This window comes from Corvus hawaiiensis, chromosome 20, assembly GCF_020740725.1.
Source record: "Corvus hawaiiensis isolate bCorHaw1 chromosome 20, bCorHaw1.pri.cur, whole genome shotgun sequence".
Lineage (NCBI taxonomy): Eukaryota > Metazoa > Chordata > Aves > Passeriformes > Corvidae > Corvus > Corvus hawaiiensis.
Genome location: NC_063232.1, coordinates 7,715,478 through 7,732,240, shown reverse-complemented (window position 1 = coordinate 7,732,240; position 16,763 = coordinate 7,715,478). Strand labels below are relative to the sequence as shown.

Sequence of the window (16,763 nt, the reverse complement as noted above, 5' to 3'; positions counted from 1 at the left end):
GGGACAGGAGTGGGGCCGAGAGGAGCGGGGTGCGCTGACGGGAGCGGGGAGTGGGGCCGAGAGGAGCGGGAAGCGCTGAGGGGAGCGGGGAGTGGGGCCGAGAGGAGCGGGGTGCGCTGAGGGGAGCGGGGAGTGGGGCCGAGAGGAGCGGGGTGCGCTGAGGGGAGCGGGGAGTGGGGCCGAGAGGAGCGGGGTGCGCTGAGGGGAGCGGGGAGTGGGGCTGAGCGGAACCGCTGAGGGGAGCGGGGCTGAGGTACCGGGGCCTGAGGGTAGCGGGTCACACGGCGGCCGAGCCCGTCCGGCGGCGGCCCCGCTGCCCCGGAAGAGGCGGAGCGGCGGGCGGCCCCACGTGCGGCAGCGGTGGCGGCATGGCGGGGATGGAGGAGAGGGAGCAGATGGAGCAGCGGGAGCAGCGGGACGGCGGCGCGGCGGTGACCGACCCCCGCGGGGTTCTTCGGCAGGGCCGCGCCTTCCTCGACTTCTTCTGGGACATCGCCAAGCCGGAGCAGGAGGTGCGGCTGGAGGCCACTGAGAGCCTCCTGCGGCACCTGCGGGAGGGCAAGAAGGTGAGGCGGGGGCCGGAGGGGCGGTGGGTGCGGGCGGGCAGTGGGTCACACGGCTCATCCCTCCGCTCCCGCTTGGGAACGCGTCAGTGCGGACGGGGCACGGGCCGGGCGCGGGGGTCCGGCGGCCGGGCCGCGCTTGGAGCAGCCCAGGCACCGCCCAGCTCGGTCTCTCTTGCAGGACGATGAGCTCAAGTACACCCTGAAGAGGCTGGTGGAGGGACTGGGAGCCACCCGCGAGGCCGCCCGCCCTGGCTTCAGCTTGGCCTTGGCGCAGGTCAGTGTTGCCCAGCGCGGATCAGAGCCGTCGGCAGCCTCTGTCCATGCCTGGGGTCCCTTTTGCTGTCTGTGCAAGGCTGGAGGGCTCCCTTCTGACCGCTCCTGCGTGCACATGGGAGGGAAGGCTCTCACGATGACTGTAGTGGTTTTAGATGGTGCTACTCTGCTTAAGAAACTCTTAAAAATATGAACTATACCGGTATCACATTCATACTACAGAATTCAGTCCTGCTTCAAGGACTGTCCTTAATTTACAAACTTTGACCAAGTTTTCAATTATTCTGCATTTAGTACTATTGCTGCTTCTTAAAACTGACTTGCCCCTGGTCTTGGTCTGTTGATGTGGGATATATGAAAGGGCAACCCTTTAACAAACACTTCAGAGTTTTTTCCTCCACAGTGGTTGAGTCTGTGACATAGCAAAGACTCCCAGCAATTGGGATCACCAGTGGTATCTGACCTCATCTCACCTGAGAATTTGATAAAGCAGAAGAGCTTATGTGTTTCCCGCTTTGATCAGGGCCTTGCCCATGGTGAAAATTTTGATTACCTCTGTTATGGGGTCAGGTAGTTTCAGCAAAATGTTCTCATTATTAATCTGTCATGTACAGAGAGAAAACCTGGAATATCAGTAACAATATTTGTGTTTGCATGGAATCCTAGAAATGGTTTGGATTGGATGGAACCTTAAAAATCATCTCCTTCCACCCCCTGCCATGGGCATGGACATCTTCCACTATCCCAGGTTGCTCCAAGTCCTGTCCAGCCTGGCCTTGGACACTTCCAAGGATGGGGCAGCCACAGCTTCTCTGGGCAGCCTGTGTGAGGGCCTCACCACCTTCACAGGGAACAATTTCTTTCTAATATCTAACCTAAACTGAGCTTCTGTCAATGTGAAGTCATTCCTCCTCGTCCTGGCACTCTGGGACTCCAAAGTCCCTCTGCAGCTCTCTTGGAGCCTCTTTAGGCACTGGAAGAAGCTCTAAGATCTCCTCGGAGCCTTCTCCAGGCTGCACAACCCCAGCTCTCCCAGCCTAGTTCCTGTTCTATACATCTTTACTGATCTGGTTGTCTTTATTCTGGCCTGATAAAGCAGCACATCTGCTGCTGTGCTGAACAACTGTTCAGCTGTAGTTTAGCTTAACCCAATATGTCATGAAATGGAAGAACTGCAAACAGCTATTCCATCTCTCTTCTCAGGTTTTGCAGGCTTTTGAGGAAATTCCACTGTGCAGCATTTTGGAACAGATAAAAGAAAAACACAATCTGGAAAAAGTGAAAAAAGTAAGTCAGCTCATGACAACATTTGCCAACTGCTACTTTAAATTAATTGTTCCCTATTCTTTGAAGTCTTGGTGTATACTGTAGTTTTAGGGTTCTTCTTAAAGCAAATGACTATAATGAAATAACAAATATTTCTAAAAACTGGAAGTTGATGACATTGTCATTTGGCCCTGTTTTAGTTGAGATTTGTCAGTGTGATGAAGAGGTAGTCTAGGACAGTTCTTAAATATTGTGCAGGGGGTTGCTTTTCAGTATGTTCTTTCCATGGTCAGGTGTTCAAGGCTGGATCTTCCTGCCATCTTGTTCCACTGATCATGTAGCTGCATGTGAAATCTAACCTCTCAGGAAAGTAGATTTTCAGCTATTTTCTCTTTCTTCCTATTTTTTTTTTTTTTTTTTTCCTTTCTTTCAGAAACTTGTGAGAAATGCTGCTTTTGGGAACTTTTTTGGAGTCATGGCTCTGTTCCAGTCTGGGCGGCTTGTGAAGGTAACACTGCTGTCAGGTGTGTCAGTTCTGGTTCTGGGGCTTCTGATGTGGAAAGAGGATTGACAGAGGAAGGCTGGGTCACTGGTAATCGATGCAATGGCATTTGAAGCATCGAGGTCAGTTCATTTCTATTGCATAACCCATGAACTCTTTGTGCCTTTTTAGTGTCTGTTCCTGAGCAGAATGTAGGAACTGTGTCAAATAGTACAGGAGGTTCCTACCTCTCCTGGAAGGAAGGGGTCTGTTGTCATACCCAGCTGGAAAACACCATTTTGAAAAAAGCTGAGTGGCCTATTAAGAAACAATTGTCTGTTTCTTATTACAAGTAGGCATAAACATCTAAAGAGTGGATTACTACCTGAGCCATCAGCTTAATTTCTGATATATGTCCTCTGTTTTTGGCTTCTCTTTCCTTTCTAGGACCAGAAAGCTCTGCTGGAGAGCATCCAGCTTCTCCAGCAGCTGACAAATTACCAAACGCACCTCCGAGATCTCCCGCGCAAAACTCTTATTGACATCACCTCTGAGGTACAGGCACAGCGCGTGGAGTTGTGGGGGTGGGGTGGAGAGGAAGAGAGGGCTTGGCTTTGGGGTCAGATTTTCCTTTAGTTTGTTCATGGCTGGAAGTTACATGGAGTGTGGAAGAGTGAGTGTAAACTGTGGGAGCTGTCCCTATATTGCCTGTGGGCAGATGCTTGTATTCTGGGGAGGGTGCTCTGGTTTAGCTTAGCTTGACTTCATTGTGGACAATCCCACAGTCTGTTCCCCAGTTCACCTGCTTGGATGATGTGTTAGACCATCTACTCTTTTGAATAGATGTATGCTGAAAACTCTGAACAGCAAACCACCAAGTCTGGGCCTAAGGTTGAATTTTGGGCTGTGGGGAATGAAATGATGTAGGGACGAGGAGTAAAGAACTCTGAGTATGTAGTAAAAGAAAATAGTTTATTTCCTTTTTTTAAAGTGGACGTTGTTTGTAGATATGAAGACTAGCAGTGTTAAATAAAAATAGAAAGTTTCTGTGTGCGTGGGTTGCCCGGCCTGGGTTGTCCAGGCAGAGCAGTCAGACAGCAAGAGAACAATTGCAGCTGGAGTCAGTTGACCAGAATTGCTGTCTGATGACAACATACTGTCCTACTCCCCATGGTTAAGCACCTGGGACTGTCTGGCAGTCATGGACACATCTGTTACTTATTTTACGTTGTGTCACATAAAGACTATTTCTAGAGTTTCCAGAACACTGCAAGCTTTTAGTAAAATGTCCTCCAATGCAGATACTTTAATGTACTTATTTCACTGCAAGTTAGTAAGATGCCCTCAGATATTTCTCATATGCTTTCACCCTTGTTCTTGTCTAGGTTCCTGAAACTGTGTTTGAGGAGGTCCTGTTTGACATCTTGCAAGGTGACCTCTCTTCAGCCTTCACATCTCCAGAGAACCTGCACCTTTTGCTTGTGGGAATGCAGAAATTCCCCGGTGTTCTGAAACCTAAGAAACTGAAGAAGCTGTTTGGCTCACCTACTGTTGTAAATAAGGAAAATATTTCCAGGTAAGTTCTTAAATAAGGAGGTTTAAATGAACATTCTTTTTCTCTTGGCTAGCAGTGAGAGAAATATGGCTGTGATTCTGATACCTGCCTGTATTTGCCACTACAGGTGCTGCTAAGGGTTAGGTGTTAATTGTTATGCAGATTCCCAAGTTATGGTTGTGTCATTTCTCCCAGGAGGCACAGCCTGCAGTTCTTGGGAAATGTTCTGTGTCCTTCGGCAGGATGAATTTGGCCTTCTGCAATTCCCTTCCAGGTCAGATCTCTCACATTATTTTATTCCTTCTTCTAGACTTGTAGAGCTTCTGAAAAGTGCTGCCAAGTCTGAGAAGGAAGACAAGAAATTGCCCAGTGTAGTATTTGATTTGCTACAAGTTGCATTGAAGGAAGGTGCTTTTGAACTGTTCTGGAATGAAGTTGTGGAGAATGGGCTATTGAAGGAGAAATCAGGACCTGTGAGGTTTGTTTTAACATACACTGTTGGTCATTTCCTATGTTATCCTTCTGTTTCTTGACTCAGGGATTTTGACTTACATCTCTCTGCATGCTCCTGTAGCCTGCCCCAGCACTCCCTCTTTGTCTTACCCCTGTGTGTGGATTTACTGCTGTGCCTTAGCCTGAGGGAATGTTCTTTGTTCCCACTCAGTTACATGTGCTACCGATTGCTGGGCAGTGCTCTCCCCTTGCTGTCCATGGAGCAGCTGCAGGTGGTTCTCAAAGGGAAGGTGATGCTGCACTATGGAGAACACGTGGTAGCGACTCAGGTAGGTCTTTGAACAAGCTAAAGGCCATGTCTTGAGCACAAGTTCTCTGCCCCACTTCTAGTTTCAAATCATCTTGTATAAAAAAAAGTTTATGTAGTTTTAGACCTTGAACTCTTATGAAAAGCAAGGTTATTGTTTGACCACTGGTTGCAGTGGACTGAGTATAGCCTGTGTTTGATTGTCATTGCCTATTTTAAGGGAATGGAAACTGTTCAGCACTGCTCCACCTGCTTTCATTGCCGCTGCCGAGAAAGCTCTAATGATGGGGGAAGCAGAGGAAGGGCAGCCCTCAGCAAATTGACAGTGTCATGTGGCATCCTTTAACAGTCCCTTTGGTTTTGTGTATCCAGAAGCTCCTTTTTGTTTATCATTGTGCTGGGTGTCGCATGAACATTGGAACACAAAGACAAAAAGGGACGACTCGTGCTTTTGTTTGTTAGTGCTTGTTTCACTAAGCACATCTGAGGTTTAAGCACAAAATTTATTTGGACTTGGATTTTGGAACTCCTCTTCCTCCTTCCCTTCTGGGAAGCCAGCAAACAACATGACCCGGTAATAAATGGAGGAAAAATAAAAGGGAAATACTGATAAAAATAGGTTTTAGCTTGGCTTTTTGTGGTAACGCAATCCCAAACCTCCTCATGTGGGCCCAAAAATAGTTGTTGTCTCTGGGGAGAAATAGGTCTGTGTGATCTTTTTGTTCTGTTATCAAAGCAGCAATAGATGCGTGGGTTTGCTCTGCAAATACTGCGTACCATGGTGCCTGCCTAAATGGACCAAGCTTTCTCCAGGATTTATCCACTGGCTTAGTAGTTTTCCTATTTCTTACTTTTTGTGCTTGTTGCACAGTAAATTAGGCTGTGCTCTTCCATGTGCATCAAAAATTTGTTAATTTGGTTCCTGTCTGAAGTGTACAAATCCTGTGAAGATAATGAGACTAAATGGAAGGAGATGCTCCTAATATTGTTGATGATGAGAGAGTAGAAAAGATCTTCGTTTGAATTAGATTCTGGTTTTGGGGTTTATTTTGTTTTGTTTCTTGACATAGGTAGGTTGTTTTGGGAAGTAAATGCTGTTACCTTGCACTTCCTTATGGGATTCTGGTGATTGTTGGAGATGGAACTAGACAAAGCTGGAGTCTGATATCTACTGGCAGTTATCCTCCTGATTCTACTTTATCAATAAGGGAGCAAATAAACCTGATTCGCTTTTCTTGAGAGGTGATTGTTGAACCCTCTGTTGAGAGCTATTAGCCTGTTTACAGTGTCTTTCCTGGAGTTTTTCTCCCGGTTTTCATATTGGTGCACAAGTACTGAGTTCTCCAACAGTAGAAGCAGGAGCTTGCTAGATTGTGTTTTTTCTGAGATCTCTTTCAGGGCTATTTATGTTATAATTGGATGGATTTGTAGTTAATTACAAGTTTATAGCTCCTTTATTTGAAAGAACAGTGTTCCCTAGACTTTCATTACTGTTTTGCTCCTGCTAGGTCACTGTATTGAATGTGACAGTAGATCAAACAAGTTGTTTTATTAATTTAAAAAAAGATGTGTTGGACTTCTGGAATGAAACCGCCTCTTTGAGATTTCTCCAGTTAAGCATATATTTTTTTTCCAGAACAAGTTGAGTGGGATTGAACACTGTGGGCTATGAAAGACTGTAAGGGATTGGGATGCATGGTGAAATGGGACATGTCCTGGTCGTCTCTATGCTGCTGGACAGTGTCCAAGGCCAGCAGCCTGCCAGCTGTATGGCTTGTGGGGCAGTGGCAGGACCGAAGATAAGACTTAGCACAAAACAGCCACACTTCAGGGTTTGAGTTTAAGCTAAAACATATCAACTCCCCCTCCTTTCAGAATGCCTCAATGCTTCTGAGACACCAGGGAGAGGAGGTGGCATTTATTCTAACCCCTGTAGGTCAGCAGGCTCCAGGGCTGCTAGATGAAACTGGAATTGATGGTGGGGAATTTCCAAATCTAGGGAAACTCTAAGGCAGATGATGTGAGAAACACCCTGGAACTTCCACACAAAGTAAAGAGTTGATCAGCCTGAGAGCTTAGTTGCACTGACCAGCATGTGGTCAGTCTACTGAAGCCTCACTGTTCTGGAAGGTGCAAGTTACAAGGTTGATGTTGGTACATGGCAGGATTCTGTGGTTGCTTACAGTGGCTGCTGCTGTGAGAGGAATACCATGAGGTGAAATTGATGACTGACTGTAAGCCTTAGGACAAATATTCAGGCATGTGACTTTAATTTACTTACTGCAGCCAAATTCTTTCATGTGATTTACACTGGAAGTGTTCAAGGCTAGGTTGGATGGGGCTTGGAGCAGTCTGATCTAGTGGAAGTTGTCCCTTCAGGCCCATGGCAGGGAGTCGGAATGAGATGAACTTTGAGGTCCCTTCCAGCCCAGGCCATTCTATGATTCTATGATTTGTATTTACAGAGCCACTCAGGCTGAGTATGAAGTTCCTAACCTGCTTCTTTTGACCGTGTTTTTCAGTTTCCACAGGGATTTAAGTTTGCTACAGAGATGGAGGGATATATAGATACCTTTTTGAGTGGCTGCGATGACCCAGAGAGGCAGCTGGCTGTGATGATGGGCTTCTCTACCCTTACCAATCAAGGGAAGCCAGTGTTGTTGAGTACTTCCAGGGTAGTCAGACATCTGCAGGCAGTGGCCTTGCAAAAATACATCTGCTGGCTCAAAGACATGTTCCTCAGGCCAGACTTGGACTGTTGTTTAGACTTCTCAAGTAACCGGCAAAAACAGAACCGGGAAAATGCAGACATGTGAGTACATGGGTATTGCACCTTCTTCTCAGCATTTGCTGGTTCCCTTGCCATGAGTTGACAATCGTTTATTTGCTCGGTCTCAGAAAGTTTAGCCCCAGCATCTGACTCTTCTGCTGGGACAAAATTCAATCCTGCAAATTCTGCAAGCATAGTGAAAACCAGCCAGCCTGCCCAAAGCAGACTGGATCACCAAAAGAGCCTTTTCTCTTCTTTTTCTAGCCCTGACATTTGCTTTGGAGAATATGTCCCATGATTTCCTCTTTCACTACAGCTTCTCAGGTCTTTGTAGGAATTGTGCCTCTCTTTTATCTCTGTATTAGACACACTGGCACTCAGGCCAGGTTATGTGTTACCTGTGCACCTATAAACCTCACTCTACTGACTGCTGCAATTCTTGAAGTGCTTTTTGCTCACCTGCAGAATCTCTGTGGGGTAAATAGATTACCTTTTGCATAGTAAAAGGCAAACTTGAGAAGATTATATCTCTTCTTTTGTACCTGTTGCTTTGTTACTACGTAACTTTGCCAATTCTAGTGTAAAGCCTCTAAATATCTGAAAGTCACCTCTTGATGCAGTGGATTGTGTGGTGTGTATTTATGTTGGGTTAGTGTTCAGACTGCTGATGGTACCCACCTTCTTATTCAAAGAGCACACCAGAAGGCTGCTCGATTGAGAAAATGGATCATCCACCGACTGGTTAGCATCACTGAAAGTGCAACGAAAAAAGAAGAGAGCCTTGTGATGGACATTGCCAGGTGAGACTGATGTAAAGACACGTGTGTTTGGGATAATTCTTTTTAGCTCAACAGCAGTATTCCAGATAAGCTGTCCCCATGACACTAGGAAAATCCAGTAATGGAAATGCTCCATAATAAATAATTTAGGAGACTATATTGTGTTTTCAAAATACCTTCTGCATAATTGGACTAACCTGTGCCGTAAGTAGTTGTCACTTAAAACCACATTAGTCCTCTTTGTTTTCCATAAATTTTCCATTCCTACTTGCCTAAACTGCTTGAAGATTTTACTTGTAACATCAGGTCTTAATAGGTATTTATCTGTCACTTAAAGTGTCTTGGAGAATATGATCCACATCTGACAGTCTGAGTATTGTGTTTTGTGGCCTTAAGTGTTGGTGCTTCACTTTTGTGAAGTCCTGAGCATCTTCTTCTCTTCTTTACCCTGTGTATCTCGAGAAAAGGGTCTCATTGTAAATAGTGGTTTTTTTCAGTGCTTGGACTTCTTGAATGTGGCGCTGTTTGGTTTGCACACATGGGCTGATTTTGCTTTGTTATGACCAATCTGGGTTTTCATTTTGTTCCTATTTCTGTCTATTCTAGGTTTTGCTTCTTCCATGCTTTCTTTGTTGCTAAGAAAAAGAATTCCCAGATAGCTGAGGCGAGTGTCCTTCCATCAGAGCCCTTAAATGAACAGGATCATATGGAGACAGAAAACTACTTCTTTGGGTAAGTATTTGATTGTGTGCTTTAAGCTTGGAAATTTCTCTTTTTTCCTGAGGATGAGATCAGCTTGTGAATGGTGAGGCAAGACGTTTGGAATGGTAGGCTGCTTTTGGAGGATTTCTTTGACTCCAGCACCAGGGAATGGCTTTTTTTAAGGAGATCCTGAATGGATTTTTCAAAGATCCATGTTTTGTCCATGGCAAATCTGATGTGTATGTGTGAGATGATATGGCAGATGTGGAGTTGAGCTCATACTGCTTTTTCCTATAGTATTTCCATTGCCTCTTGCAAGCTGGAAGGGGAAGGACCCAAGAGGGAGGTGCTGGGGTTGTGCTTGTGGCTGTTGGCTTTCTGCCCACTCTGTGTGTGAGGTGCTGGTGACTCCACAGCCCTCCCTGTACTAAGGGAGATAGAGTTGGTAATAGATGTTTTTAGATGATTGCCAAACCTCAGTAGAAGGAAAGCAAAGGACATGGTGGGACACAGAGTGGGAAACAGCTGAGATTAATTGTATCCTTGAGAGCACCAGATGTGCTTGGGTCCACAAAGATAATGAGCTCTACATTACTGTCTTGTGTACATGTGTGGGTTGAAAGTTGGGCACTGTCAGTCTGGGTGGCAGTGAGTGCCCAGAGCTGTAGGATGAGTGCGCTTTGCTGGTGGGCGTTACTTTGGAAAGTGGGAGCAGGCCATTTGGTTCCTCTGACAGTAACATGCTGGCTGTCTTTCTTTGCAGGTTACTTCAGACATTAAACACCCTGCCTGTTTTGGGGGATACAGCAAAGGCTGCAGCCTTGAGAGAGAAGCACGTCCATGGTGTGACTGCAGATGGGAAGCTGTGGGTCTTTCTTCTTGTTGAATATGCCAACAAGCTGCTCTCCAGTGAGCATGTCAAAACTGTGAAACCTTTTACCAAGGAACAGAGGGATATCTGGGAAAGGTGAGAGCCTTGGGAAACTGGGTGCTAGACTGGTGAAGTGAGAAAGGTGGGAAAGCCGTGGTCTTGGTCTCTCTTTGGGACAGTAGTAGACGTATTCTCTCTGCCTCCTGCTGTTCTGGTTGCTGTAGCACAGCCATTTCACAGGCCCTGGCAGTTCTTTTTCTTTCCTCTGAGTATCCTGCACCCATGCCTGGGTTTCGGAGTATCTTTCTGTTTCTTTTCACCCCATTCCTTTCTTCCTCTTCCTTCTATGTGTTAATTATGTGATAGCTGTGTCCTTTTCTGTTTTTGCTCATAGTCGCTCTCCCAGACACGATTGTAACAGTCTGCTCATCTTTTCTCCTAATAATGCTTGTACAAACTTCTCAATGACTCTTTTCTGAGTTCAGTTTTCTGTAAAGGTCTAGCCTTGGCTGTGGTATTAGGAATGCAGTCTGTGCACAAGTGCTGTTTTTTTATAACCCACATTCAGTGAGATACCGTTATTGGGTTAAGATTGTGTACCATATGTGTATCCAATGCCAATAAATTAAATGTCAACTACACAAAACAGTACTACAGTTTTGGTCACATTTTTAGTCTGATCATATGAGAAGATTGCTGTTGTAATTGCGAAAAACTCAGAGAGGTTTCTTTCTTCAGAACACTTCAGTCTGTGAAGAATCTGCAGAAGAAGGAAAACAAATCAGACAGTGCCAAAGTTGGTGCTTTCCAACAACTTCTGCTTTCAATGGCCATTCATATTTTCAAGGTAAGACCTCTGAAGAATATTTCTGTGGTATAAAACATGCTGATAGCTGCCTTTCTGAACACCAAGATGGGGAGTTTCTCTGTGTTCGGAGATCCAGCCTTTCAGAACCTCTGGCTTCTGAAAATGGGCAACTGGCAGCTAATAAACTGTGATTCTTACACTACCCATAGATCTGTAAGGGGCAAAGCTTGGCCTGAGCATTAGTTCTGCCCTTGATTTGCTGCTGACTGGAGCAATTTTTACTTAATTTCATGGTTTTTTTCTGCAAAAGAGTTATAGTAGTTGACTGTAATATTTGTACCTGTTTAGAGTGGTCCTTAGATTTGGAGCATATTCCTTCTGTTGTTGTTGGTAGTGGGGAATTCTGAGCCTTTACTGTCTGCTTGTGATCAAACAGAATCAGTCTGAAACAGTGGATGTTCTGAGTGACCTTCTGAGCTGCACAGAGAGGGCGTTCAGCAAAGAAGCCAAGAAGAAGAAGACTGGTGAGTCCTTCCTGCAGAAAGAAAGGGAGTGGGATTGGCAGTGGTCTGTCAAAGACAGAAGATGGCAGTTCTGCATTAGTGAAGCACTCTGCATTGGTTCTGGCTTGATGCACTTACCCCCAGTAGAATCCCTTCTTCATTCTCTTTCCATGCCTAAGTCTTCTGCTCCAGCTCTCTGTCAGGGGGTTGTGTTCCTGTGTGCCTCAGAAAGGAGAGCTGAGCTCCACAGCCACCCTTGTTTGGGTGAGCACTCCAAGGGAGTTCACTCTTGAGTTGTTGTTCTGTGTGGGCCATGAGCTTGACTGGTGGTGAACTGGTGGTGTCTGCCTGGCAAAGCTGTGGGCTCGAACACCTAGCAGGCATGAAACATGTTTTCTTCTTTGCTTGAGTTCTGAGCAAACTAAGTGTGTCCTGGGTGCATACACAGCATGTTTGGAGATGGAGGCTGATCCTTGTTTGGGGCCTGTGGGTCCTCTATGTTGGGACTTGACCAGGAAAAAACTTGGCTTGATCTTTTGATTTCCTCCCCAGCTGTGGTCTTGTTCTCCTGAAATCTGCGTAAATCAATTTGAGGGCACTGTGAAAATAAAAGCTGTAATTCTTTGGTGGTTTGGTTGGTTGTAGATCAGGATTTCCAAACTTTTGGACTAAAGGACGAATTTCAAATGCCATCACTTTTCATGGGCTGCTGCGACTTCTGATTTCATTGAAAACACTATAAAATGCGTATACTTTTGCTGACCAGCTGCTAATTGCTTTATTGTGGCCAAGCAGGTGTCATGGGACTTGCAGAACTGCTAATCTAAGTAATGATTTAATAAATAGTAGCTCTTGTTACCTGGTAAGGCTTTGCAGTGGTCAAAAGACCATTTCAAGCATGTTTCTCCCTGTAGTTTCTCCCTCCCAGCCTTCTGGTCTGTGTTGCTGAGTGGGTACTTTGAAGAGTCAGCTAGAAGGACAATTCTATTTTTTATTCCTTGGTGAATTTTTCTGTAGTTTCTTACTGATGTACCAATGCCTCTTCCTGTCATTGTTTGTTTGTTCCTGTGCAGACATCTCAGAGCCAGGATGGGTTGAAGTGATGGTGGAAATCCTTCTCTCCCTCCTTGCCCAGCCCAGCCTCCTCTTACGTCGGATTTCCAAGAGTGTGTTTGTATGGATATGCCCCAACCTGACCAAGAGGGGCTTGCAGCTGATCCTGGACGTAAGTGAGGCACTAGCAGGGCCTTGTACTGTTTGCCTGTTTTGTCTCTAACAGATGTGTGTACTAGCACGTCTCGATTTTGGGTTTAATTTAAAGTCTACTTGATTTAGGAAATGTCCGACGATGTGTGCTACTGAATTTGAACTGTAGTTTAGAGAGAGTTGGGGCTTTTTTTTGTTTGTTTTTGTGGAGGAGGAGTTTGTTTCTTGGGTTTTTTTGTTTGGTTGTTTTTTTACAGGAGCTTGAGATCTGCTAACTTTAAGCTGTATTATTTGGTAGTTTTAGGCTGAAGAAATTCCTGGGTCAGTTTATATAACTGGTAGATCTTACAAGTGAGTATAAATGGTAGCATTTCTTTTTTCTAGAAAGGTGGTTTTTTCATAGATGTGCTAAAAATAAGTGACACTAAAAATCTGAGTTGGTTGTACCACTAAGAAGTGCGGTGTCTACTGAGAAAGTAATGTGTGGATTGCAAAGATGGGCTGTCAGGTACTTTGCAATGAACCAACTGCTTCATTTGTAACAAACCAAGATGTGCGATGCCACTGGCCTCTTCAGTTTTCTCCACATTTTTTGTTACTTACAGAAAGACCGTGGCATGTTAACAAGCAGAAACTTAATGTCCTCACTTAAAATTTTGTTATTTAGCTGGTTTACTGTGCTGAAATTTCTGTCTGTTGTACACAAGAAATGCTTTAAAACAAAACATTGAAAAAACACAAGTGCATTTTTTTTTGGTAGGTTTTTGACCCTAACCAAGAGCAAAATGAAGAAAGTGCAGTCGTTGTGATGGAAGAATCGAACAAAAAGACGAAATCTTCACAGGACATGGTAATTGTGCCATTGCCAGTGACAAACACTCTTCATATCCTTAGTGTATAATGTTTCTCCTGAGCTGTGGTAAGAGATTAACATCATTTTTGTATTTGAGGAAAACAGCTGTCGCTCTATTAAGATTTACTTTAAAGGTGCAACACACAAATGGCTTGTTGGAAGTGCATGCTTGAGTCTCTTGGCCTGCTGTTGTAGGTGTGGCTGGTTGAATAGATGCCTTTCTGAGAAGAAATAGCTGCATCCTAGAATGAGCACAGGCCTCTCCTTTTGGCAGCCACAGACAGAATCGTGGCTGTGATGCACAGCCAGCCGGATTCCAGATCTCACTCTTTTAAGGACTGTAGAGATTCAAGTCACAGGCATCGGCAGAGAGGAGGGTCACATGGGAGCTGTTCCTTGGAAGCTTCTCTTTGATACTTATTTAATATGACAGAGAAGTCTGTATTATGTTCCACTTTTAGCTCTTGTGGAGACATGATACCCCATTATCTGAGGTGTCTGTACTTGAACCTGAGGGCTAGAAGGAAAGCAGTAGGGGAGGGGAGGGTTGAGTTTTTATTTCTGAACAGTGACACTTCTGAGAATTGAGTTCATCTTGTATGGTGGGCTCAGGAGATGAACTTTCCTTCCTTAGGATGAGGAAGGAAGTGAGGATTCCTCGGATGAAGACAGCACTGACAGTGGAGATGAGGAGAGTGAAGAAGTTGATGATAATTTTCGCAGTCAGCTGATGAAAGTTCTCCAAGCAGGGAATACTTTGGTATGTTTTTACTGCCTACCTTGATACAGATAGCAGGAGTTTGGGGTGGTGGGAGATAATCTAGTAACCCACATCCTGCCTGAACTCATGGAGTCACAGCCCTGGCAGCCATCTTTGTATGGCACTTAAAACAGCTCAGGATCTAAGGTGAGCTGTGGGAATAAGTCACTTGTTCTTTTATTTATTGTTCCTAAGAGCACTTTATGTTCCTTGAGTACTTTAGCTTGTCCAGTCTAGCCTGACACAGCTTGTGCTCCTGCCTGTAATAAATGAGATTGATGTGAACTAAAGCACTGAGATACTGTTCCGTGTGTTGGCTGGCCTGTGTGGAGGAGTGTTCCTTGAAGGCTACTCTGGAGAGTTACTGTAGCAGTGATAGAGTTTGGTTTAATGATTCCCATAAAGGTTGCAGACTTAGGAACATATGAAACGCTTTACTGAAGGAGAAACAGCACAGAGAGAGTCAGGTCAAAACTTCAGCCTCTTTCCTCTTCTGATCCTCTCAACATGTTAGTGCTGTGCAGCCAGATTACCTGATGGGAAATATAAGTGAGATTTCTCATGGGCCTGAGCATCTGTGTTCCTTCCCTGCAGTATTATTCTGGGTTAACTATATCCCTACTGGAGTGTGGTCTTGGCTCTGGTTCCCTCCCCCCTGTCTTTTTGAAGTATATGAGTTGATGAGTTGGGTTTTGTCTTCTAAAATCAAAAGGAAGGAGATAAGAGTGATGAAGAGCTGGATGATGAGGCTATGATGGCTCTTGACAAGAACATCTCAGCCCTTTTTGCTGAGCAGCAGAAACGGATCCAGGCGAAGAAAGATGAGAAAGACAGAATGCGGAAAGAGAAGATTCTACGGAGGGATTTCAAGGCTAAGGTGGGAGAGAAGTGTTTGGTGTGAAGACCTCTGGCTTAGTAGCATGTTAGTTGAAGTCTATGCATGCGGTGAGCTACCTAACACTGAACAGCTTGGACATTCACATATATTGTGAGCTCCTGGAAGCTAGGACTGGATTGTTCTGGCTTTGTACAGCACCTGGCACGCCACTGTTGGGATCAGTGACTGAGGCTTCACAGGCCTGTTTAAAAACCAGGATTGTGCTGTCAAGAAGTTCACCGTGGTTTTCATTTGCTGATCTGAAATGCTTAAATTTATAAGATCCTTTCCTGCAGCTACCCAAAGAGGTTTGTCAGTTTTTGTAAACTGGACAAGCTTGGTGTTCCTTAGTGAGACGGGCATAAAATGCCTCGGGTCATTTTGCAGCATAAGCTTTTATTGGCTTGTTATGCCCATAAAATCAGGGGGGATTGTAATAAACGCCCTGGTTGGTTGTAACTGTAATGCTGAGTTCAGGCCGCCTGGCGTCAGCATGGACCTTCTGGGACATTCCAGCATCCAGGGACAACTCCAGCCGCTCCCAGACAGAAGTGGGAGTCAGTAGTCAGGTTAGCCAAGGTGAAGGCTGAACAGTGAAGTGAGCCAGTGGCTCTACTTCGTTTCCCTTCTGATGCTATTTTATGAAAAAGGCTGATTTTATGCTAATGTACTGTCTGGAATTCAAGAGGGGCTTGCAGGGGTGAGAGCTGTCAGTCAGTGGTGCTGACAGGGACCTGTGCCAGGTTAGAGTGGCTGCAGGTCTGGCCAGGTGACACTGATTCTTGTAACTGTTCTTTCTAAATGGTGTCACTGCATGAAATAAAGTTGAAGCCAACAGACAACTCTTAATCCTCAGTTTCAAATTTTAATTTCCAGTTTCCCATGCCCTAACTGTACAAATGATACCAGAATGTGTACAGATCTCAGCTGCAAATAATTTTCTTCAGCCCCTTCCAGCTGCTCCATAGCCTACTGGTAGCTGCTCTAGGTAAATCCATCTTGTTTCACTGTCTGCTGTACTCCTCACGTCAGCAACTCTGTGATTGCAGGTGTTGGATCTGATCGATGTGTTCCTGGTTAAGCAAGCAGAGAACCCCTTGGTGTTTGATATCATTGAGCCACTGCTTCAGCTAATTGAACAGTGCATGAGCTCAGACTCTGACAAGCAGGAGGTTGACTTCCTCCAGAAAACAGCCAGTATCTTCAAGTAAGTATCCTTAGACCTCCAGATAATAGACAATGGCTTTTGATAAACAGCTGTGGTATTGGTTGAAGACCAGGAGCTGGCCTAAGGCTGAAGGCAGTTGCTATGCTTATAGGTTGTGTAGGGTTAGATTACAAGCACCACACATATACACAGTGCTTAGTTATAACCTGCAGGAAAGGAATTAGGGTCTGGATTTTCTAGGCTAAAGGACTTCAAGTGTCAAACCTGTTTGCAGGTGGAAGCCTCAGGAACTAACACAGGTATTGCAGGTATGGAGCCATGTCACTGAATACCTCCGTGGGCCTCTGGCCTCTGAGTCTGACATGCAACAACTCCCAAGGCTTACAGGATTGCTGCTGTGGCTGGAACAAACACTCAACAAGTTATTTCTGAGACAGGCAGAGTGCAAATCCTCTGTTCAGGGCCAGAAGTGAGGGATGACACCAGCTAGACAGACTTAATGCATTCTGTATCACGTGTGTCCTCTGTGCACCACTTCTTGACATCCTCAGCACTCTCTAAAGCA

At 45.2% G+C, this 16,763-nt stretch overlaps 1 protein-coding gene across 1 annotated transcript in view; it reads left to right on the top strand.

The window, feature by feature from the left end:
- Positions 1-342: 342 nt before the first annotated feature.
- The window catches only part of MYBBP1A (MYB binding protein 1a), a 59,217-nt gene continuing 42,796 nt past the window's right edge, over positions 343-16,763 (top strand). The window contains exons 1-19 of the mRNA XM_048324791.1: positions 343-566; positions 745-840; positions 2,043-2,126; positions 2,539-2,613; positions 3,034-3,141; positions 3,972-4,162; positions 4,452-4,619; positions 4,806-4,923; positions 7,424-7,713; positions 8,364-8,471; positions 9,057-9,182; positions 9,916-10,119; positions 10,762-10,870; positions 11,268-11,355; positions 12,408-12,559; positions 13,301-13,390; positions 14,028-14,153; positions 14,866-15,030; positions 16,080-16,237. Of these exons, the coding sequence (XP_048180748.1) occupies positions 369-566; positions 745-840; positions 2,043-2,126; positions 2,539-2,613; positions 3,034-3,141; positions 3,972-4,162; positions 4,452-4,619; positions 4,806-4,923; positions 7,424-7,713; positions 8,364-8,471; positions 9,057-9,182; positions 9,916-10,119; positions 10,762-10,870; positions 11,268-11,355; positions 12,408-12,559; positions 13,301-13,390; positions 14,028-14,153; positions 14,866-15,030; positions 16,080-16,237 (2,654 nt within the window). The 5' untranslated portion in view covers positions 343-368. The remainder of the gene's footprint in view (positions 567-744; positions 841-2,042; positions 2,127-2,538; positions 2,614-3,033; positions 3,142-3,971; positions 4,163-4,451; positions 4,620-4,805; positions 4,924-7,423; positions 7,714-8,363; positions 8,472-9,056; positions 9,183-9,915; positions 10,120-10,761; positions 10,871-11,267; positions 11,356-12,407; positions 12,560-13,300; positions 13,391-14,027; positions 14,154-14,865; positions 15,031-16,079; positions 16,238-16,763) is intronic.